Source organism: Barbus barbus, assembly GCF_936440315.1.
Source record: "Barbus barbus genome assembly, chromosome: 46".
NCBI lineage: Eukaryota > Metazoa > Chordata > Actinopteri > Cypriniformes > Cyprinidae > Barbus > Barbus barbus.
The window spans coordinates 14,356,675-14,379,873 of NC_136724.1; the positions used below are offsets into that span (position 1 = coordinate 14,356,675).

Here is a 23,199-nt window from a genome sequence, read left to right on the forward strand (position 1 = left end):
AATTTACTCACTGGTACTTTATTAAAATCAAAAGTTGTAGCTGTTATCGTTATTTAATTGACCTGGGCAGAAATGAACCAACAATTAACTAACGTTAACAAAGGATAGCCCAAATAAATACTGTAACAAATGAATTGCTCACTGATAGTTGATTTTAGTTAACTAGCCTAATGATGACCAATAGGACTATTAACAAAAAAAATCTGTTAGTCAACTAAGACATTTAATTAAGAGCTGAATAATGTCCTTGTTCATATATATTTTTCAAAAATGTCAGGTAGGGGCAACTTGTCACATTTTATTGAAGATTTTATTGGAAGATATATCTTGTGTTTGAAATGTTAATTGCCAAAACAATGGTTTTATATTTTACATAGGTAACCTTTAACATTTTACTTTTATTTACTCAATTACATTATTTCTGCATTTCTAAGTTTATTTTGTATTTTGTATATTATTTGTCATTTTGTATATAGTCAGGTTAATTGCCGGTTCCATTGTGACGAATGACTTTATTTTGAGATTAATAAATTTTAATTTATATATTTTTTATAGCTATTGTGTATTTCTCTGACCTAATAATAGACAGGTTTATGGCAGCTTCTATTGTGACAAATTACCCCATATTGGATGACAACATGCCCCGCTACTGGGGCAGCCTGTGTTCTATGAACAGTATCATTTTTCTTGGGCAATAACGGTGGAAATGTTTATTAGCCAAGACACTTTAAAAGTGTGCCTATATAGAAACTGGCTTTCGATAATAAATAAAGAAATATGACCACAGTAAAAGGCGTGACAACTAGCCCCGGTCCAATACCCCCAATATTACGCATTTCATTCTCAATGAGACATGCCTTTTAACGCGCTATTATCAGGTCAACTTGTGACTATAGTGCTGTTAACAGGTCCGCGGGGTCTGTCACAGGTAACAGCTATTTTCAGACGGTCGTTAGTGATAACAGCACGAGCGTGAACAAACGTCAGCGGAACGCGAATACATTTAAAGCTATGACATGATTTACAATTGGGGTTTTTGAGACGTTATTTTATTCTATCACCTACTTGGATTTACCTCTGTATATATTTGACCTACCATCAAGCATTGAACTAAAGAGAACAAAGATGCGTCGTGCGTAAAAGACCTCTTGGAGACGGGAGTGAAGCTTGTCTCATGACTGTAACCACCCGAGCGAATCAAGCTCTGTGCGAAACCATTTGGGTACTGGCTGCACGGAGTTATTCAATGCACAAAGGCATCGTGTGGAAGTATTTTTGGAGCTGTGTATTAGTCAATTTCACATATGCTGTGCTCATCCGGCGCGCGCTAATGATGGAGCCCCTTTCTCAGCACCAACGGCTCGCGCCAAAAGCGACTGGACCGGTAACTTTCATCTCAGAGAAAGTGCGTTCAGATGTGATTATGTCTCGGTTCTACGCTGGAGAAGCTTAACAGGTAGACACATTATTGTAAATTGTGTAAAATGCTGTTGAATAAAACACAGAATGCTAATCGATGCTATCCAGAATAGACAGGTTAGATGCATGCGTTTACACTGGCATTCAGGGCGCATTTTGTGCAGATTATCAGCATTTTTTTTTTCAATATTGGGTGACTTTATATCAGCAATGGGAAATAAAAATTGCAACTTTTTGATCTGCAGGGCATTTTAGAACATCACTTATCCATGATAAAGATTTTTGTTATTTAGTTCAACTTTGAGATTAATGAATTATAATTTGTTTATTGGAGCTGCATGCATCTGACATAATTAAAATATGTGGGTTTTTTACTTGAATCAATGTGCGCATTATTAGCCTTAATGTATTTATTTATTCATTTATTATAAACCAAATGTAAAGGGTTGCATAAAATGGACTGGAGACAGGTATGCATCACATATTCTGATGTGGCAAATCAAGCATGGATGACCAAAATAGATTTTATGATACCTTATTTTTTATTGCTGAATAGAATTTTCAAAGATATAAAAGCTGGACCAGAAAACTTGTCACATCAAGCAGTCAAGTGTTTTCCAAGTCTCTTTACAGAATATAAAATCCAGGGACGTCTGCATATAAACAAGGTTTCAGACAAACTAGAAATGTTATATATGTGTCAATATATGTGTTGTCAAAACTTCTGTCCCTTGATGTCTGTGTTTTGATCCCCAAAGTCAAAAACCCTTCTCTCTCCCCAGATCTTCCTCACTCATGGCAATGTTTAGCAGCAGTGAATGGCAGTGGAATGACTCAGAACATTCTCTCACTCCTGAGGGAAACTACAGCCTGATATCAGGCATTGAAGAAGTGAAGAGGAATTACTATGCCATGCTCTATTCCCTACTCATCCTGGCTATTGTGTTTGGGAACGTTCTGGTGTGTATTGCTGTGCTTCGAGAGAAAGCTCTCCAGACCACCACCAACTACCTGGTGGTCAGCTTGGCTGTGGCTGATCTCTTGGTTGCCTCACTGGTCATGCCCTGGGCGGTCTATTTGGAAGTGAGTACACAAGAACCTCCTGTAGCCTATAGTTCAGAGCATTTCTGTATTGAAAATTACTACACAGTCTTAAAAATAAAGGTTCTTTATTGGCATTGACAGTTCCATGAAGAGATTTTAAGATTCATATAACCTTTCCATTGGACAAAAGCATCTTTAAAGGTCCTTAGATTATTAAAATGTTCTTTGAACCAAGTAAAAATAGACAAAGTTTCTTTGGGAAGCAAAAATGGTTCTTCTATGGCATCATTGCAAAAACCCCGCCTTGGGCGACAGTTTGGGTGATTTGGAATAGTGTCTTGAACAGGCACATTTATACTTAATACATCAAAAGCATCCCAGTTTACAAAATTATGTGGACAAAAACATATACAGGAACTCAAATTGGTGAATTGGTCAATTTTTTTTATCTGTTCATTTTGTAGCGTTATATACGAGATATGACCATTTACGATGAATCGACTCACTAGAATTAACCAGACTTCCACATTTGCATATGAAATAGAGGGCCGTTTAACCGATTCTTTGGACTGAATCAGGCTTTCAGATGCTGCATATGAGAGAGGAAGCAAGGACAGTTTAGATCAGGGGTGTCAAACTCAGTTCCTGGAGGGCCACAGCCCTGCACAGTTTAGATGCAACCATAATTTAACACACCTGATCCAGCTAATCAAGTCATTAAGGCTTATTTGAAAACTACATGGTATATGAGTTGGAGCAGGGTTGGAACTAAACTCTGCAAGGCTGCGGCCCTCCAGGAAGTGAGTTTGACACCCCTGGTTTAGATGATAGCTATTGATTATTCCCTCAGCTTATACATAAATGCTGATGTAGTCACTGTCAAACTAATCAGCTTTCTGTTGTTCAATGCAGTGAATTAATGTGACCAATTTTAACCAACATGTGTCATGGTAAAATCAAATTAATGAAAAAAGTCCAAGGTCTGTTTGTCAATAGCTTAATGATTTATAAATCACAGCTAACACAGAAGCCGCTTTTTGTTGGTCAACTTGACAAATTCACATGACCAACTGAAACCAATGCAAAATCTGCATGTGCAATGCAAAAACAAACACTTCATATCTCAAGGGAACCATAAATCTGTGCTATAATCAGTCAAGCAATAATCTTCAATCAATAGTTGATTACTAGACATTGTCATAAGAAACAAGACTTAAATGTAACCCAGGAGAAACCCAGAAGACTAATTCTCCATAGTGTTACGGGGCTGACGAGACGTGAGACGTGCGGATCCATGTGCAAAGCTTTATTACTAAACATGGTCAGAAAGCAGGCAGGGTCAGACAGTGGCAAACAGGTATGGCAAGGGCAAGACAAAGCAGTCCGTGGAGCAAGCGTGGGTCAACGATCAGCGAACAGAATCCAAAGGGGCAAGGCAGAGAGATAATCCAGAGTCGAGAGCAATAATCCAAACGGCAAGGCAAAGGGTAAATCCAGGAAACACAGGCAGGGTCAGACACGGCAGGAAAACAAGGCAAGACTAAGGCTAAGACAATGGCTATATGGCTCTGTAAAGTTGCTATCTCTAGATGAGTGATATACGCTAACAATACTCGGCCCTGAGCTAGAGCAAGTCCCAGGTTAAATAGTGTGTGTGATGGGGTGATCAGTGAATTCAGCTGTGTGATCAGTGTAATCAGCTGCGTGTCGTCAGTGCAATGGATTGTGGGTATTGCAGTCCAGAGAAGTGTGGTGTGAGAGTCAATGTGGTGAGTGAGTGACATCTGGTGGTGATTGTCCGGAAGAGCATGGACCAGATTCGTGACATAGCCCCCCCCCAAGGAGCGGCTTCCAGACGCTTCCAAATAATCCAGGAGGGCGGTGGAGCGGAGGCGGAACAGGGGGAGGGACGGAGGGCCAGGTCCGTGAGGAAGTGGGAAGACCGGGGACTGAGGCAGAACCGGCAGAGCAGGACACCCCGGCGGAACCGGAGACCAGGACAGAGCAAGAGCCCACCAGGGCGGAGCAGACGGACCAGGAGCCCACCAGGGCGGAGTAGATGACCACCAGACCGGAGTAGAAGACCACCACGGCGGAGCAGACGACCACCAGACCCGAGCAGAAGACCACCATGGCGGGGCAGAGGACCACCAGACCTGAGCAGAAGACACTCGCCAGGAAGCAGACTGGGCAGGAAACCATGGCAGAGTCTGAGATCTGGGGGAAACGGAGACAGACAACACCGGGAGAGCAGAGACAGATAATACAGGGAGAGCATTCATGATCTCAGGGGGCGTGGCAGGGCAGGACGAGGATTCATAGACTGCGTTTTTAGCCGTGACAGGACAAGGCGTGAGCTCACAGACGGCATCTTTAGCCGTGACAGGACAGGGCGAGAGCTCACAGACGGCCTCTTTAGCCGTGACAGGACAGGGCGAGAGCTCACAGACGGCCTCTTTAGCCCTGACAGGACAGGGCGAGAGCTCACAGACGGCCTCTTTAGCCGTGACAGGACAGGGCGAGAGCTCACAGACGGCCTCTTTGGCCGTGACAGGACAGGGCGTGAGTTCACAGACGGCCTCCTTGGTCGTGACAGGACAGGGCGTGAGCTCACAGACGGCCTCTTTGGCCGTGACAGGACAGACAGTGAGTTCAGGGGCGGCCTTCATGACCGTGACAGGGCAGACAGTGAGTTCAGAAACTGTCTCCATGGCCGTGACAGGGCAGACAGTGAGTTCAGGAACGGTCTCCATGGCCATGACAGGGCAGACAGTGAGTTCAGGAACGGCCTCCATGGCCGTGACAGGGCAGACAGTGAGTTCAGGAACGGCCTCCATGGCCGTGACAGGGCAGACAGTGAGTTCAGAAACTGTCTCCATGGCCGTGACAGGGCAGACAGTGAGTTCAGGAACGGTCTCCATGGCCGTGACAGGGCAGACAGTGAGTTCAGGAACGGCCCCCATGGCCGTGACAGGGTAGACAGCGAGTTCAGGGACGGGTGCCACCACTTCGGGAGGTTCTGCAGCGGAAGCCGCCACCTCTGGAGGCACTGGAGCAGACTCGTGGACAGGAGAGGCCTCAGGAGCACAGTGTGCAGCCCACACACTCAAAATGGCAACCGCCATAACGGGAAGTACTGAGGTCAGGGGAACAGTCTCTGTAACAGACAGGGTTGAGGCCCTGGGAATGCCAGCTACTCGCACCGACATCAGTTGTGGGTCCATCATACTGGATATCAGAAATCGAAGGACTGACTTTGAATCCTTGGGTGTGACAGACTCTGGCTGGAGCACTGAGACGTGGTGTGACTCTGGCTTGACAGCGGAGACGTGGGCAGACTCTGGCTTGACAGCGGAGACGTGGGCAGACTCTGGCTTGACAGCGGAGACGTGGGCAGACTCTGGCTTGACCGCGACGACGTGAGCAGACTCTGGCTTGACAGCGACGACGTGAGCAGACTCTGGCTTGACAGCGACGACGTGAGCAGACTCTGGCTTGACAGCCATGACGTGAAGGGGTGCTGTTGCTGCCGCCATTTTGTGAGTGAGTGCGGTGCCGTGTTCCTCCGCGACACCCACAGTGAACGGAGAGCCCACACACAGTAAAGCATAGTCCATAAATTGACTGAGAGATGAACGGGGACTCTCGCGGATTAACCTTGACCGGAGCGGCTGATTAATGCCCTCACAAAAAAAGTCAATAAGTGCATAGTCCGGCAGATCAGAAAAATAGGCGAGGTCTAAGTACTCCTGAATATAATTCTCGAGCGGTCGCGAGCCCTGCTCGAGGGTTAATAACAGTCGTGCACAATCCATACCTGGCCAATGTCCTTTTGAAAAGCCGCTGGATCCTTGTGTGGCCGAGTATTCTGTTACGGGGCTGACGAGACGTGAGACGTGCGGATCCATGTGCAAAGCTTTATTACTAAACATGGTCAGAAAGCAGGCAGGGTCAGACAGTGGCAAACAGGTATGGCAAGGGCAAGACAAAGCAGTCCGTGGAGCAAGCGTGGGTCAACGATCAGCGAACAGAATCCAAAGGGGCAAGGCAGAGAGATAATCCAGAGTCGAGAGCAATAATCCAAACGGCAAGGCAAAGGGTAAATCCAGGAAACACAGGCAGGGTCAGACACGGCAGGAAAACAAGGCAAGACTAAGGCTAAGACAATGGCTATATGGCTCTGTAAAGTTGCTATCTCTAGATGAGTGATATACGCTAACAATACTCGGCCCTGAGCTAGAGCAAGTCCCAGGTTAAATAGTGTGTGTGATGGGGTGATCAGTGAATTCAGCTGTGTGATCAGTGTAATCAGCTGCGTGTCGTCAGTGCAATGGATTGTGGGTATTGCAGTCCAGAGAAGTGTGGTGTGAGAGTCAATGTGGTGAGTGAGTGACATCTGGTGGTGATTGTCCGGAAGAGCATGGACCAGATTCGTGACACATAGATTCACATGAGATTTTCCTATGAGGTTTTTCGATTTATGAATAAGGTTTATGGTATACATTGCACTTTGAAAGTGAAATTGAAAGTAACCCATATTAGGAATTAGTACTCTGCATTTACGCATCCAAAGTACACACACACACACGGAGCAGTGGGCAGCCATTTATGCATTATGACATTCACTCCCCCCACCTACAATTCCTGCCGGACCTGAGACTCGAACTCACAACCTTTGGGTTACGAGTCGGACTCCCTAAACATTAGGCCACAACTTCCCATAGATACTAGAGCATCCCGACATTTTGCTCTACAATGTAAATTACACACACCCACCAAAAGAATAGAGAAGCTGCTATATAGAATTAGAATAGAGAGTGCTAGAGTTAGAGGGTCAAATAAAGATGGAAGAGATGTGTATTTAGCCGATTTTCGAAGATGGCTAAGGACTCAGCTGCTGGGATTGAGTTGGGCACATCATTCCACCAGGAGGGAACATTTAATTTAAAAGTCTGTGAAAGTGATTTTGTGCCTCTTTGGGATGGCAAAATAAAGCGACGTTCACTTGCAGAGTGCAAGCTTCTAGAGGGGACATGAATAAATCTGAAGTTATGAATTTAGGTTAAGGGGTGCAAAGCCAGTGGTGGTTTTGTAGGCAAACATCAATGCCTTGAATTTTATGCATTTTATTTTATGTTTAGTTTATGCGTTTTTAATATTATTTTGTGTTATGGTTGTTCTGTGTGAGAAAGGCAGAAATTTAGTTGAACACAGCTTGTTCAAGTGATTTTGCAATGAAATGAAGGGAATCCAGTAGTTCTCTAAAAGATATGGGTAAAAATGTGAATTCAGAAGCTGTTATGGTTGTTTTAAAAAAACATATGTTTGTAATATGTAAATAAGAATGTTCGGGGTGTGAGTGTGTGCCTTTACGCGGTAACACAAAACATTTAAGTACCATCAAGGTATGTTTACCACAGACCTTATTTTACTCAATTATTCTTCTGAGGGTTTGACATCATCCCTGCAGCACTCAATTTGAAAGACAGGAGAGCAGCAGATAATGTTTTTTCAAGTCATACTTCATTCAGTGTCCTCTAAATTATCAATAATTAAATTTCACATTGGTTAGTGATTAAATTCTTCCATCCATCAATGAAAAGCAGCAGTCTTCAGAGCTACAATTCATAGAGCACTTGATTTATATAGTAAAATGTTTTGACCCTAAAAGTCTGAAAAGATTTTAACATCAAATCTTAAACTAACTGGCAAATGTTTCATTGCACCTGGTTAAAAATCTTAAAATATTATGTAACATCATAATCACCCTGAATGCATTAAGTTACAGGTCCTTCTCAAAATCAGCATATTGTGATAAAGTTCATTATTTTCTGTAATGTACTGATAAACATTAGACTTTCATATATTTTAGATTCATTACAACACAACTGAAGTAGTTCAAGCCTTTTATTGTTTTAATATTGATGATTTTGGCATACAGCTCCTGAAAACCCAAAATTCCTATCTCAAAAAATTAGCATATTTAATCCGACCAATAAAAGAATGGCCATTATGTTCATTTATGCACTCAATACTTGGTCGGGAATCCTTTTGCAGAAATGACTGCTTCAATGCGGCGTGGCGTGGAGGCAATCAGCCTGTGGCACTGCTGAGGTGTTATGGAGGCCCAGGATGCTTCGATAGCGGCCTTAAGCTCATCCAGAGTGTTGGGTTTTGCGTCTCTCAACTTTCTCTTCACAATATCCCACAGATTCTCTATGGGGTTCAGGTCAGGAGAGTTGGCAGGCCAATTGAGCACAGTAATACCATGGTCAGTAAACCATTTACCAGTGGTTTTGGCACTGTGAGCAGGTGCCAGGTCGTGCTGAAAAATGAAATCTTCATCTCCATAAAGCTTTTCAGCAGATGGAAGCATGAAGTGCTCCAAAATCTCCTGATAGCTAGCTGCATTTACCCTGCCCTTGATAAAACACAGTGGACCAACACCAGCAGCTGACATGGCACCCCAGACCATCACTGACTGTGGGTACTTGACACTGGACTTCAGGCATTTTGGCATTTCCCTCTCCCCAGTCTTCCTCCAGACTCTGGCACCTTGATTTCCGAATGACATGCAAAATTTGCTTTCATCCGAAAAAAGTACTTTGGACCACTGAGCAACAGTCCAGTGCTGCTTCTCTGTAGCTCAGGTCAGGCGCTTCTGCCGCTGTTTCTGGTTCAAAAGTGGCTTGACCTGGGGAATGCGGCACCTGTAGCCCATTTCCTGCACACGCCTGTACACGGTGGCTCTGGATGTTTCTACTCCAGACTCAGTCCACTGCTTCCGCAGGTCCCCCAAGGTCTGGAATCGGTCCTTCTCCACAATCTTCCTCAGGGTCCGGTCACCTCTTCTCGTTGTGCTGCGTTTTCTGCCACACTTTTTCCTTCCCACAGACTTCCCACTGAGGTGCCTTGATACAGCACTCTGGGAACAGCCTATTCGTTCAGAAATTTCTTTCTGTGTCTTACCCTCTTGCTTGAGGGTGTCAATGATGGCCTTCTGGACAGCAGTCAGGTCAGCAGTCTTACCCATGATTGCGGTTTTGAGTAATGAACCAGGCTGGGAGTTTTTAAAAGCCTCAGGAATCTTTTGCAGGTGTTTAGAGTTAATTAGTTGATTCAGATGATTAGGTTAATAGCTCGTTTAGAGAACCTTTTCATGATATGCTAATTTTTTGAGATAGGAATTTTGGGTTTTCATGAGCTGTATGCCAAAATCATCAATATTAAAACAATAAAAGGCTTGAACTACTTCAGTTGTGTTGTAATGAATCTAAAATATATGAAAGTCTAATGTTTATCAGTACATTACAGAAAATAATGAACTTTATCACAATATGCTAATTTTTTGAGAAGGACCTGTATAGATACAGTATAATTTTTACTGTCTAATATCAAATTTCTTCCCTGGTTTTGGTGGTAATGGTTAAAAACCTTAATTTAGAGACAGCCTTCCAAAACTCGGTTAAATTTGGCTGAACATCTCTTGAGTGGCTGCAGCAGGCATTATGCTGCTCTTGATTAGTGCCAGGAAAGGAGAAAAGAAGATCTACCTGTCATGATGCACTACGCTCTGCCGGAGCCTTATTACACCTCCCTTGCCATTCGAATGGCCGTTATTGTTGTAGGCCCTCTGAGAGATGGACCAAGGGTCTGTTTGCCCAATTCATTATTTGCAAAACGAGTGTGGGATAAAAGGTGGGATTCTCAAAAAGAGTACTCTGCTTCCTTACAATGAAGAAACTGTATAGGTGAGGCAGTGTGGTTAAAAAAATAAGTTGCTCAGTTGGACATATTTCGCCCATTTCCTTTCAATTTCTTGTGCATTTAGGCCCTTAATATGACCCTGTTGTACCTGTGCAGGTGGTTGGTGGAGCTTGGCTCTTCAGTCGCTTGTATTGCAATGTTTTTGTGACCCTGGATGTGATGATGTGCACTGCAAGCATACTCAACCTGTGTGCCATCAGCATCGACAGGTAGGGATTTGAAATTGTTGTGCTTGTATTTCTTTTTTTTAGGAATGGATTATTCTGGGTTTACTACACACAACCTTTATTTCTAAAGGTTCTTCATTGGCATCGGTGGTTCCACGAAGAACCTTTAACATCCATACACAAAAGATTCTTTACAGTAAAAAAAAAAAGTTCACACTAAGAAAAAAATGGTTCTTTTAAGAACAGTTCACTAAAAGATTTTGGGGAACCAAAAATAGTTCTTGACATCATTGTGAAAACCCCCTTTTGGAACCTTTTTCCAAGTGCAAAACAAGCTCAATCGACTGCATTTGTGGCATAATGTTTGTTACCACAGAATTTAGAAATCTTGAACCATTAGAATGGAAAATGGAATTAATTGGGGCCAATCAGTAAACATTAAAATAATACTTTTCAATAGTAAATCCAAAAAACTTAATTAAAAAAATATACAAATATGCGTATTAACATGAGTGTAAAAAACCATAACCTTTTCTGTATAAAGTTATTTCTAATTCTAAATCTTTGTAAACAGTAACAAATAACTTATAAAAATAATAAATTTAAATAAAATAAATAATTTAAATTATGCAAGCTCAAATAATGCACAAGTTTTAATTAATGTAGGTTATAATGTAAAATTATAAGCATTACATTTATGATTTTAAATAAAAAAATGGTCCACATTCACTTCCATTCTAATTGTCTCATGGTATAATCACTTTAGCAAAATTATAATCAAATCAAACTCGTTCAAATCAAACAGCTCTCTGTTGGTCAGTGTTGCAAATTTGCATGAACAACTGAACCCAATGCGAAATCTGCATGGGGAAATCTTTCACATTCACATGAAATTCCCGTTCACATGGATTCCTACTAAACATTACTGCAAAACTTTGCAGGCAACAATGTGACTGCACTATTACTGTAACCTCGATTTTTTTGCTTGGTTATTTAAAAACAAAACAATTTTTGTGGTAATCAACATTATGCCAAAAATGCTGTTGAATGAGCTTTACCGAACCCAAAATATTCCTTTCATATGGTATCAGCAAGTGACAGGTGCATCATTATCACCTTCATACATAGAGCTGGGAGGGGTCCTTGTTTTAATTTTGATTGCATGGCATGAGTGCGAAAACATATAGAAGTTTAATTAGTTGGAGGAGGGCAAGGATGAGATGCTGATCATAAAGGACAAAACAGAAGGGCTGAGAGCAAATGATTCAGTAGAAAAGAAAAAACGTATGAGAGTGAAGGGAAATATTTAGCCGGTGGGAGAGAAAAGAACATTTAGGTTGATTGTGCCTTTCAGACTGCATGGTATTCTGTACGTGTAAGTGCAGTGTGCTGCAGATATAGAAACCGCTCACGAAAAGCATAATTAATCCCTCTTCAGTGTATAGATGTTGCAAATTCTCTTTCAATGTCCTGGCATACATGAGACCTATTCATTTTTAATCAGATATTTTCTTTTGAACACTTCGTGGCAGATGCAGAAGAAACCTTTGTAGTGAAAGCTTATCTGAAATTGAATTTGATCTTTCTTTCATATCAGAACGAATGGTGGTATTCAAAAATGACTTTGCGGGGTCATTTCAAAATTTTGTTTAATCTCCTAACTCATATTTTTCATGCTTCGGTGAGTGTGACCTTTTTTCTTATCAGTAGTCCCGTTTCTTCTGAGATTAATTAATTCTTGTGTCTGTAAAGGTATATGGCTGTGGTGATGCCAGTGCTATACAACACCACTCACAGCTCCCGCAAAAGGGTTTCCGTCATGATTGCAACAGTTTGGGTCCTTGCTTTTACAGTCTCCTGCCCCCTTCTGTTTGGATTCAACACTACAGGTGAGTTTCTGTATAGTATTTCTCCAGCTCAGCTAGTGCGTTGTGACTTAAAAACGGGTCATAGCTGTTCTTATACAGGGAAAAATAATGCTAAATAAAATGCAAATGTATGCAAATAACCATATGGCCATGCATAGTTAGAATGCCCAATATAATCTGCTTCCTAAAGCAAAAGCTGTTGAGAACCAACACTGTTGTCCATTGGTGTGAAATCATTGCTTCCTATTGAAGTGCTGCCATGAAATCTCGTAAATGCCTAATGAATAACAAATGGATTTGGAAATAAAAGTGACAAATTTAAACAAGAGATGTTTTAGAATCAGTGTTGGGGAAAAGCATAAAAGCAGCAAGGCTTTAATAGCAGGACAGTAAATCAAAGATTCACTGATTCATTTCAGACCTGGCATGTTATTGTGAGGCATAAAAATAAATATTTAGTTCAATCCTGTTGCTACGGTTTCAGTTTAATGCTTTTGTTTTTGGGCCAAATAAAATAAAGAGATACTAAACCTGAATTACATCGCCTAAAGGTGTAGCAATGTAGGTAGAATTGGGGGCAGGACATTTCAGTCTAGAGAGCAATTGATTGGACAAATCGCATAACTAGTGGCGTCCATTTAAATAATGTAGCGAATCAGCGATGCATGAAGTAATGCTAACTCAGTCACTTCCGAATCGGGCAGCTTATAAACAATGGGGTGAATTCACGTATTCAATTTAACGAACTTGTATGAATTGGAGGCGAGTCCATTGGGGAAACAAATTCCACTCGATGATTCCTTGTGATGATGATGTTTTGCATGCCGAATTCGCCATTTAACTTGCTATTGAGCAATGCAAAAACTGCTGATACTGACGACCTTATATATGGATGCTTAAATAGGTTTCGTATTCCTATAGGTAGATGGGGATCAGCTGAGAGTCAGCTGATGTGATCTTGACTAACGTGACCTGCCAGAACTAACGCTACGCTCGATTTTACAGTAAATTAAAAAGTAATGCGTTACTTTACTAATTACTTGAAAAAAGTAACCTGATTACATAACTCGCGTTACTTGTAATGCACTGCTAGTGAGCATAAAAGACTTCTCTCAAAAACATAAAAAAAAATCTTAAGAGTTTATTGGCTTTTAGTAATATCCACTGACTAAACACCAATACATTTTTAAGTACATGGAGTTTTTACGCTTTAATGTATTTGGCAACTTGTCTTTAGGAGTTTGTAGTATATCAAAAGGGTAGATCGACTGTAAAGCAACTACTTTACATGATGTATAGTTTGATAATCTACAAGTATAGCTTCCTCAACCATGTAGTTTCAAAATACAATAAAGCACTAGAGTGTTTATCTTGAGTGCTAATTTTATAGCTATAGCTTTCAGTGAGCTTCCATCAGATGTCGATAAATTAGTTTGTGAAGAAATTAACCATCCATTTAATTAGAGTAATCAGTTAATTAGTTTCACGGTGAGATATAATGAATGTCATCTCTCTCACACACACACAAGCCTCCTAGATATGCATGCAATTTGTTCTGCTTTGGCTGCATATACTGCAGATGGGAGAGAAGGACTTTGAGGCTCTAATTATGCTGCCGCAGAAACAATTTTATACATCGCAGATTACTGCTGATAAGAGTATTGATTATACTTCTAACACAACTGGCGTCATTACATACATTCACACTGGCTTACTACCTCATATCTGTTATTTTCAGTCTTAATTACTTTATGTTAGACAATGGAATATTTCACTGCTGTTATTAAAGCAAACAAAAGAATCACAACACCGGCTAAATGTATCTTCCGTAAAGTATGACAAATATGTTCTGTGTTTGTTTTTTGCAGATGACCCTGCAGTGTGCTCGATTTCAAATCCGGATTTTGTTATCTACTCCTCTGTGGTGTCATTTTACTTACCATTCATAGTGACCCTTCTGGTCTACGTGCGCATCTACATCTTTCTCAGAAGGAGACGAAAGAGAATCACCTTCCGTCAAGGCAGTGGCAAAGTTCAGCCAGCATCTCTACCACCATCTGCGGTAAGAGTAGATATTCTCACATTTCACCTCCACACAAGATCTCCTCAAACTGTATTGGATTCTCTACTCTACTTAAAAAACGCGTAATTCACCAATAACTGTGCATAATGACTAGAATTATCAGTTACCGGTGGTAAGTATAGATTAGAAACACATCTAAGCTCCAACTTGAATCATTAGCAGGCAATCTTGGATCGAAACATGGTATTGCATTTCACTTAAATTCAAAGAAGCTTGGAATCCAGTCTATCTTTGTTAGGAAACATTACTTGGTTGTTTTATTCAGTGAAACAACTCTCCCTATCAGCGGAAAGAGCCTTTGTATCATTGCCTTCCTGTGAAAGTGAGATGCACAGTCAGGTCTTTGGAAAAGTTCCAGAAAAGCCATTCAGCTACGCACCCTAGGAATTTTATTGCAAGATTTAGTTCCAGCTAACTGGAGCAAAATTTGATATGGAGAAAAGGCTTTGTAGGCTGACCTGAATATTATTCTTCTTGTTAAAAAGTCTTGTTTTACAATTCTATCTAATTTGAATAAAGAAAATGAAGTCCAAGCACAGACTTACATTACATATATGAGCTGTAAATTGATCTGTTCATAGTTTAATTGAAACAATCAGCCTTGGAGGTTTTATTAAAGAAATAGTTTACTCAAAAATAAAAACTCATCATTTAATCACCTTCATGTCATTCCAAACTTGTGATAGAGTTTTTTGTTTGTTTTTTTGCCGCTTTATTGGGCCTTGAATGGTTAAATACACACACTTCTTTGTGTTAAAAAAAACCCCATCTTTGCTAGTATCCTCGTAAACACAGTAGGCCTTAAGTGAAAATAAACAGCTGAGAAAGAAAACACGTACAACAGTATATTGGATCCTAGTCTCAGCCTCAGACGTCACGCCCACGGACCGTTGGCTAAACGTCTGATGCATATGGCACACAAAAGTGGGAACACTTCAGGAGTTTCGAAGTCGTCATCGGATTGTTTGAATTATATAGGATTTCCAGGAGACGTTCTTTAACATTCCGCCTGGACACAAAGATGCCGTGACGCCAAACCTCCTCGCGAAAGAAGAAAGCCGTCGTGTTTACAACTGTGACGGCAAACGCTTATCAGGCTCAAATAAACGCTGGATTTTCAAAAGTATGTGAAATATTTAAAGTTCGCGGCATATAATCTTTAAAATACATTCGAGAGTTTACACACCGGTCTGTTATTGTGGCGATATTTTCATGCCCCGAAACGTGACGCTGAACGAAGTGAACTGTGATTGGTTGTTTGACAAGTCGGTCAAACGGCCTCATGGGCAGGCCTTGGCCAATGAAAGCTGCCATGGATTCGAGATCTTCAGCCTTCAGTCTGAAGGTCTGGCTACGCCAGACTAATTGGATCCAGGCAGCTCTTACAGTGACAGCAGTAATATTCCTGCTGTCTGTCATTCATGTTAATCAAACAACAAAAGAGAGATAATCTCTCACTGCTCTTGACTAAATCACTTTTGTAACTTTAATAATAAGAGATACATATTTAATTTACACAGTGAAGAATATGTAGCATTTTTATAAATTTGATTACTTTATACAATGTATGTAGCATTTCTTATTTATTTGTTCTACTGTAGTTTTTTGTATTCGTTTTTTGTGATATTTTCAATGGTATTAAAATATTTTACGTAAAGCCAAAAAAAACAAACGATATTGTGATATGTATATATCGTCGTCGGCATCCTTCCGTCTATGTGAGACGATGGTGTAGTTTCCAGTGCCGCCACCTTGTGGCGACGCTGGAGTGTCCTCTCCAGTGGAAACTACGAAGCCTGGGCAGGGTAGTATGGAGAATCAGCTGTTGCCCATGCAGCAGACTCCCCCTCTCCGCGCAGCTGGTGGATCCAAGGGAAAGGCGAATGCTGATACAGCTTGGCACCAGCGGCGTCGCAGGAGTTGCCGGAAGGACGTTGAAGACAACGTCGGACCGCCTTTGGGACTCCATCTCCGGATTTTAAATCGGGGTTTACTCCCCTAGCCTTCCCATGGGTGGGCAAGGCAGCGGAGGTTTAGGATCGGAGTTTACCTTCTCCTAGATGGGCTACCAATCAAGGTTAACGAGCCCCATCTGCCCGAAGCAACTGTTTTTGAGGCGTCTGAGACCCGCCTTCACCCCTTCTCCTGTTAGTCAAAACGCGGTCCGCCGGGCTTAGAAGCTGAGCCACTCGGGAAGGCCAGGAGCTGGATTTTGGTTGACAGAGGCTATCTGAGACGCACGCCGTTTGGGCATTTCTAGAGAAGTGAGTGCTTATCTCCCACTTCCACTCCGGCTGTATCAACGTTGGACCACAATATATATATATATATATAGTTACTGTGAAATGAAATTACTCACATTGTGATATAAAACTTTGGTCATACGGTCACCCCTAGCGCAAAACAGGAACAGTACCAATGTTCAAATAGTTTTAGGGTTAGTGTTGTTATTGTTAACTAAAACTACTAAAAATGTATTCAGTTACTTGACTTGACAAATAACTAAAGTAAGTTTAAGTAAAACTGCTGAAACAAACGAAGTTGCTGAAAAATGAAATACAAATACAAATAATAAAAATTACAAAAAGCACCTAATAAAATAACTAAAACTAAAGTTTTAAAATAAATAAATTAATAAATAATAAAATAACACTGTTCAGGGTTCGCTGAGTTTCAGTATCTCTCTTAGGATGTGTGGATGGAGAACAACTGGAGCCTTAGAGGCATAATAGATGATGAAGACACAAAGGTTCTTAATGATAATTCTATTTAAGTCAGGTAGATTCTCCATTCCAGTCATATATTGGGCTTCAGTAAAACAACACAGTCCACTATTGGCATCCATTGAAAATCAGATTTTTTTTTCAATAGTGGCCTACTTCAATTTCCCTGCCTTGATCCTGACATCTTTTCCTATCTTTTTCTCCTTTTTTCTGCTCCCCAGATTTGTTTTACATGCTTTTGCATTGCTTTTGTTTTCCACCCGCTGACTCTTTAACATTTCTCCGCAGGAGACGTGTTTACAAGACGACTCTCACAAAGAGAAAAGAGACCTTTCCCCCATCAGAATCAATGTGATAAATGTGCGTATACCATTGTGTATCTGCATGTGTGTATAGAAATGTGTTACTACTCTAATCTTGCATGAAATGAGGTTTCTGAGAGCAACAGAGCCTGTGAAGAAATCTTACAAGGTATTTTGAGACTGCTGGCAGCATTCTCCCTCCTATTTTAGCATAGCGAGTGCGTTTCTGTTGCCGTGCCTCAACAGACTTATCCCTGCGGCTGTAAGCTGTGAACTGAACATTTGTGGCTCTAACGTATGGCCCCCAACTTGCTCTGGCTGGTGATCTACTCCCTTCACTGGCACACTCTGTTTGTCAAAGATGTTTCCACAGGAGGCACATCAAAGTTAGGACTCACAAGCTTTGGTAGGGAGCCATGAGAAATGTGTTCAATGCAGCTGTTAGTTGAGACCTTGGGATCAGAGCTGTGATGTGAAGAAGGGAGATACTGGTTAATTGACAAAAAGAGGAGATGCAATGTGATTAATTAGATATTTGCATTAAATAGATATTTGCATTTGTGCAACAAGTGTTTAAAGGTTTAAGGTTGGTAAGGTTTTTTATGTTTCTGTGATGGCAAAGTTTTTCAGCAGCTATTACTCCAGTCTTCAGTGTCACATGATCCATCAAAAATCATACTAATATGCTGATTTGGTACTTAGGTGTACTGCTTAATACTTTAGTGGAAACATATTTGAATATATTTGAAATGGAAATCTTTTGAAACTTGTTTTTACTGATATTTGTGATCAATTTAATTCTTGCTGAATAAAAGTTTAAATTTATTATTAAATTAATCATAATGACCCTAAACTTTTGAATGATAGAGTATATAGAGAAAAAAAGGTTTATTATATATAAAATATATAGTAACTATATAAAATAGTATAGTTTATAATAATTAAATAATATGAGAAGATACATTTACTTTAGAAATAACATTTCGTAAGATATTCAGAAAAAAATATTTTATTATTTAATATTTTATTACATATATGCTTTAAAGACTTTTTAGGGTGAGAAAAATCTATCAAACCAAATTTAAGATATATTTTCAACAAAAAAAGCTTTAATATCTAAAGTAAATTTGTCTTGTTTTAACGAGGTTTTGATATTTATTAAGGGAAATTTTGTTTCTCTTTATTTTAAGATGTTAGAAAGACAATCCGCTGTCCACTGAGCCTTTTAAATAACTTTTAAAAAGTCTAATTTTCAATAATATAGTGTATTTCTCAAAACTACTTTATATCCAATGGCAATGTTATGTTAGCCTACAAGAAATTTTAATAAGATATGGCTAGAAAAACAGCAAATGTGTTGTTAGTAGCCAGAGGGTTAATGGTTCATTGCCCTTTCTTACGGAACTGCAAAGTCAAGAAAGCAATCCAAAACTAGTCCAATGTGTAAGGCGGTGTGAAATCAGCTTCATATTGCAACAAAAATACTCAGTAGTCCTTGAGACGATATCATTCTATTCGAGGAAATGAGGACAGCAAACCTCCTTGTGCTAATTAATTATAGAACAGACATGCTTGCAGGAATAAAGATATGCAGCGCACCTTGAAGTTTACATGCTTGCATTTCATCTCCCTATCCGTTCAGGAAACCAAGGAGCAGGTGATCCGTCCGCGGCTCCTCGCCAGCTGCCCGTGGCGTAAGCGGCCTCAAACCGCCCCTGCCGAGAACTCACTGCTGCCTCCTGTGATTACACTGAACTACTGCAGCATCAGCCATGCGTCCTTCGCTCGCACTGAGCAAGATGCAAACCGTGAGGAAGAGGAGGGTGGGGACGAGGAGCAGGTGACAGTTAGGAGCTGTGAAGTGAAGAAGTTGTCAAACGGACGCACACACACCACCCTGCGTCCTCCGCGGCCCACTCACACCATGGTGTGTCCCAATCAGGTCCGCTGTAGAAGTATGCACTCCAAGGAAAAGAAAGCCACAAAGATGTTGGCCATCGTTCTGGGTGAGAGGCTTGTGCTGCTTGTACAGACTCTATTATTAGATTCCTAGGTTTATAACAACAACAAAAAAATTATTTCTGCATTTCTGGTATGGTTAGTGGTGCAGAAATTACATACTTCTCCTTTAAACGGATCATTAGCCCAAAAATGAAAATTCTGTCATATTTAATCATGCTCGAGTTGTTACAAACCTGTATGAATTTCTTTCTTCTACTGAACAAAAGAGAAGATATTTTGAAGAATGTGTATAACCAAACAGTTTCTGGTCCCCATTGATTTACATAGTTTTTTTTTTCATACTATGAAAGTCAATGGGGATCAGCAACTGTCAAGTTGGAACAACTTGAGGGTGAGTAAATGATGACAGAACTTTTATTTTCAGGTGCCTATGCCTTTAAAGTGAAGAGAGACAGTATACTTTCACTCATTACTGAGCTATTGAAATTCATCTTACTACTTTTTGATATTTTTCTAAATTTTCTATGCATACATTTCAACTCAATTACATTAAAACTCAGTAATTTCATCATATTGTAAGATTTTATAAGACTGAATAAGTTAGAAAATCCCATTGGTTAGAATGCTTGCCATTCAACAGTAATGGCATCATTGTAAAATTTGCATACTTCATTGTGTTTGGTCTTCCTTTTTGCATTGATTTGCATACAGACTTGTTTTTTTTTACTTCCATTTGTCGCCCTGAGCATCATGACAACAGTGACACAGTGAAGCGACATTTAATTTACTCCGAACTTGAAAATTGTCTCACTTTACATTCTATCTTGTTTTGGCCCAAGGCCATTTGTATTCACAGTTTTCAAGGTTAAACTCACTTGTCTGTTTTTCCTTGATGCCCCAGGTGAGATAATATAATCATTATATAATAAGTTACAATAAATGATCACTTAGATTAAATTGAAGGTCAAAGATACATAAGAAGAGCTACTGTTAAAAAGTTTTTTATTGTTTGTGAAAGAAGTTTCTTTGTCAAAGCTGCATTTATTTTATTAAAGATACAGTAAAAACAGGAATACTGTGTAATAAATTAAAAATAACTGCTATTTATTTCAATATATTTTAAAATGTAATTTATTTCAGTGATGGCAAAGCTGAATTTTCTCTCCAGTGTCACATGATTCCTCAGTAATGATGATTTGGTGCTCAAGAAACATTTCTTATTTTTATCTATGTTGAAATCATTTGTGCTTCTTCATTTGTGATTTTTCTAGAAACCAAGACAACATGTTTTTTCAGGATTCTTTGATAATTATGAAGTTCAAAATAACAGCATTTAAGGTTAGAAACATCTTCACTGTCCATTTTGATCAATTCAATGCATCCTTTCTGAAAAAAAATATTTCTTAAAGGGATAGTTTACCAAAAAATGAAAATTCTATCATTAATTACCCTCACGTGGTTCCAAACCTGTGAGACCTTCATTCATCTTCGGAACACAAGTTAAGATATTTTTGATGAAATCTGAGAGCTTTCTGACCCTGCATAGACAGCATCGGTACTACCACGATCAAGGCACAGAAAGGTAGTGAGGACATTGTTTAAATAGTCCATGTGACATCAGTGGTTCAACTGTAATTTAATGAAGCTACAAGAATCAAATTTGTGTTAATTTGTGTTCCAAAGTTGAACTGAGATCTTACAGGTTTGGAACGACATGATGGTGAGTAATTAATGACAGAATTTTCATTTTTGGGTGAATTATCCAATTTAAAAAAATTACTGACCCCAAAATTTTGAAAAGTATTGTAAATAAACATTAATAAACAAGTCTAGTGGTGTGACACATTGAGAATAAGAAGTCCTGTGATCAAATCCCAGGTGACGCTATCAGCATTTTATTTTGTAATTTCACTGACTTGATTAACTCGACCTCTTTCGCACATCATCAACACTGATATTCATCCCTCTCTCACATCTCAGAGGTGATGGGGAGGGACATGTAATTTATGAAATTCATCGTCTTGCTGATTGCTTACAGCAAATTGATTCCGTTATTCTGTGATCTTCACTATTGCAAAATTGTTTTTCTTTCATATCAGGTGTCCTGATGCCTCCCCCCTTCAACCCGAGCACATGCCACTATACTATTTTTCCAATCAATGATTCACTTAGTTTCTCATCTGACATTTTGGAAGTGGGTTTCAGAGTCGCGCTGTGAAGCTCAGTCTGTGTCTATGGCGTATGCTACAGCTCGTCAGATTGCGACAAGAAGCCACCTGGGGAAAAAATGAAGATGCTGAATGCCAAAAGCTTCATGCAACGCCTACAGAGTACAGTCAGACTCCAACATACTAGTTTTATATAACATCAAGTACCAAATAACCAATTTGGCTCTATTAGTGTCGACTGGTGACCCATGAGTCAGTTTTCTGTTAAGTGATAAATGACATTGATGGTAATCTGAGATGTCTGCTTAATTGAGGAGGAAATTAAATTACACTCACGGAGACAGATGTCTTGGATCGAGGGAATGGCTCAGCTGCCTCAGTTCAAAGTCAATTGGTCAGGGTTGTCACATGACTATTTTGCCAGTGGTCAAGGTTTCTGAGTGCTAAAAACACCTGTTTTTTATTTCAAATTCAACAAAGCAGTTTGTCATTTTCAGAAAACACTTGGAAGTTGAAGTTCAAGTAGTTAATCTAAAAGCCTCATGTCTTTATTTCTTCTGTGCCTCACAAAAGAAGAAAGCTTGAAGAAATGCACCTTTAGCTCTTTTCAAAATGGATGTTGCCACATTTTGCTGTTATTTGTTCCTGTTTATTCATTGTTTGTGTTTTTTGTCTTGCAGGGGTTTTTCTTATTTGCTGGCTGCCCTTCTTTGTGACCCACATCCTTAACACTCACTGCAGAGCTTGTCACATCCCTCCTGAGGTCTACAGCGCCTTCACTTGGCTCGGCTACGTCAACAGCGCTCTCAATCCAGTCATCTACACCACGTTCAACATTGAGTTCCGCAGAGCCTTTATTAAAATCTTGAGCTGCTAAACCATTGGCTGTTCTCCCATATAATGCTCAATGCAGCTTCCAGACATTATGGATTCAATTTTTGGATACAAAGTGCCATATGCAGGGGATATTAAAGACCTTGAACAATCTGAAGTTGATTTCCAATTCACTACAAAGCGCACTACACTTGGAATTGGTGGATTAACGTTGGTCTGAATCTTCTTCAAACTCCATAGATCATTTTGAGACGACAGACCAATCTGGAGTTCCAGATGGTGCTTCACACTCAACAACAAAGCCTAGAATATCTTCTGGACCTTGTTCTCCATCTCACCACCTCGTCGCATGTGGAGAGAATTCTGAGGTCATCATGTGTTTGCATGTGTCACACCACTGAATGAAACTGAATTGAGTTTTGCCTGAAACTCTTCAGTTGTAAAACAGCAAAGAAAATTATTTATGTGGCTACAAAGGCTAGTGATTTGTCAAAGGGACCATAAAGCAGGTGCACCAGAGAAGCGTGAAGTAGTAAAAGATCCAAGACTGTGTTGTGCCTTTAATGGTTTCTCCCTCCTAAGGGCAAGTTTCGTGATCCAACTGCATATCAGGATAGAAAGGAGAAGAGATGATGATGATTGTTATGGATGAAACATGATTTTGTGCTGTGAATTAAAGCTATGTTGAATCCCATAAGCCCTGGTGTCATCTGAAATATATATACAGAAGCTTTATGTCCATTTTGCATAGGCCTCATCAGATCTATGATACAAATAATATTTATATAAATTTAAATATAAATACATACACATACACTAACATTCAAAATTTTGGGGTTCGTAGGATTTGTATGTTCTTTTT

General features: G+C 40.0%; 1 protein-coding gene across 1 annotated transcript; it reads left to right on the forward strand.

The window, feature by feature from the left end:
• Positions 1 to 2,205: 2,205 nt before the first annotated feature.
• Positions 2,206 to 22,380, forward strand: LOC306864630 (D(3) dopamine receptor-like; the record flags this gene model as incomplete). Its single annotated transcript, XM_079408753.1, has 7 exons — positions 2,206 to 2,502; positions 10,327 to 10,439; positions 12,150 to 12,286; positions 14,134 to 14,327; positions 17,360 to 17,431; positions 19,016 to 19,379; positions 22,184 to 22,380. Exons 1-7 carry the CDS (start codon positions 2,215 to 2,217, stop codon positions 22,378 to 22,380), a joined length of 1,365 nt encoding a protein of 454 aa, XP_079264879.1. The 5' UTR covers positions 2,206 to 2,214.
• Between the last annotated feature and the right edge of the window lie 819 nt (positions 22,381 to 23,199).